The sequence below is a fragment of the Homarus americanus genome, unplaced genomic scaffold (assembly GCF_018991925.1).
Source record: "Homarus americanus isolate GMGI-L3 unplaced genomic scaffold, GMGI_Hamer_2.0 scaffold21494, whole genome shotgun sequence".
Lineage (NCBI taxonomy): Eukaryota > Metazoa > Arthropoda > Malacostraca > Decapoda > Nephropidae > Homarus > Homarus americanus.
In genome coordinates this window covers 2,265-4,388 of record NW_024714676.1, presented here as the reverse complement: position 1 = coordinate 4,388, position 2,124 = coordinate 2,265, and the positions used below count along the sequence as shown (strand labels likewise).

The window sequence follows — 2,124 nt, the reverse complement described above, 5'->3', positions numbered from 1 at the left end:
GCTTTATTTATTTTGTTTGTGAAATACATTTTTTTTTTCAGAAAAGAAGAATGATAATGAAATCAACTGAAAATGTATATTATACTAGGACGAATAAATTTAATCCAAAACATATACAGAAGAAAAATACTATTAAACAAATTGGTCGACTTACCAAGCAACTTTCCAGCAGTACAACTGAGTTAGTTACTATATATACTGATGGATCTGTACAACAGGATGGAACAGCTGGTTGTGCCTATATTGTTTACAAATATAATAAATGTATTGCAACCCAAATGCGTCGTCTGAATAATTGGATTGATTGTAATAGTTGTGAATTGGAAGGAATTAAGGATGCTATAAATTATTTAGTTTACAATAAATGTAATGGTTTAATTATTTGTGACTCTCGTAGTGGATTACAATACATTTTAGATAATTATAGTAACATGTACAAAAAATTTAAAATAAATTTTTTGTGGATACCAGCACATATTGGATTAAAAGAACATGATTATGTAGATAATATGGCCAAATTAGCTTGTACATTTTTACAATAATGTAAAAAAAAAATAATTGATTGTACTATTATTTATTATTAAAAATGTGTAAATAGATTAAAATTTATATTTCAATTTCCCAATAATCTAGTAATAATATTGCTATGTTTTTACTAATAACTGGTTTCATTATAAATATTATTAATATTATAATATAAAGGAAAGACCAATGTAAATTCATCATAGCTAATATAATTAGTACGAGTATTGTTATTACTAATATACGGGATATTTCAGAATTAATTAAATTTGTTATTTTAGATATTTTTAATTCTTTTAATTCACTAGAAATATCATCATCACCACTTTCATCACTTTCTTCATCATCACTTTCATCATCACCAGTACCACTTCCTCCTCCTCCTCCTCCTCCTCTCTCTACTATTGTCCTTCCCTCTTCTACTGCTCTTTTGTTCCTTCTTTGTAAACCATCTTCTCCACTACTAGAAAGTTGTTCTTCTTTTATAGTTATGCTTTCATTTTCCTCATTACTTCTTCTTCCTCCTCTTTCTCCTCCTGATAAAAATCTTCGTTTTCTGCTACATATTCTTACATTATTGACACCGACACCGACACTAGAATCTTCTAATAAAATTACCATCTTTATTAATTATAATCTTTTAATAATCTAATATTTAATTTTTCACACCACCTTCAATAGGAACTATATTACTAGAATATATTTCTTTACCATTTTCAGAATCTTCTTCCTCTTCTTCTTCAACACCAGCACCTTTTTCACTACTAGAAACTATATTACTAGAATCTATTTTACCATTTTCAGAATCATCTTCTTCAACACCACCACCTTTTTCACTGCTAGAAACTATATTACTAGAATCTATTTTACCATTTTCAGAATATTCTTCTTCTTCAACACCACCACCTTTTTCACTGCTAGAAACTATATTCATATAATCTATTACTTCTTTATCAGAATCTATTTCACCAGCTTCTTTACTACTAGAATCTACATTTTCTTTAATAGAATTTATCTTTTCTATATCGTCGTCTTCTTCATTACTACTATCATCTTTATTATCACCATCTTCATCTCCATCACTTACTTCTACATCATAATCTTTTTTATTATATTTAATATACATTTTTGTTATTCTATTTTTAATATAGAATAAAAATGAAAAATATAAAACTTCAATATTATTCACAAATAAATAATTTTATATAAAATAAAAAATATATAAATGGAAAATACATTTATTCAAGAATTAAAAAATTATTTTAATGAAAATGATATAGATCGTCTCCAAAATGAATATAATAAACCATATATAAATCCTCGTACCAAAAGAACAATTGTAGAACTCGTATGCTTAAACAGGTTAGTCTAAGAAACTATGAAAGTATTATAAGAAAATTTGGACGATTCAAAGTTGATAAACTAGGAAAGAAGGCATTATTAACTACAGTAATAGTTGAAGATTATAACACATACCTCAATCAAGATGGTAAGATTAAATTTCAGACAAGAAAAACAAATATACGAACATTAAATAAATATTTAATTGGTCCTATTCTAGGGGTAGAATTAGCTCTACCAAAGTTATGTGGTAGTCTTAGG

At 26.3% G+C, this 2,124-nt stretch overlaps 1 protein-coding gene across 1 annotated transcript; it reads right to left on the bottom strand.

The window, feature by feature from the left end:
- Window positions 1-1,177: 1,177 nt before the first annotated feature.
- Window positions 1,178-1,648, bottom strand: LOC121879268 (transcription initiation factor TFIID subunit 11-like). Its single transcript, XM_042385863.1, has one exon. It carries the CDS (start codon window positions 1,646-1,648, stop codon window positions 1,178-1,180), a length of 471 nt encoding a protein of 156 aa, XP_042241797.1.
- Window positions 1,649-2,124: the final 476 nt, after the last annotated feature.

Coding starts and splice junctions, on each gene's coding strand:
- LOC121879268 (XM_042385863.1), bottom strand. CDS start 1,648: ATGTATATTAAATATAATAAAAAAGATTATGATGTAGAAGTAAGTGAT.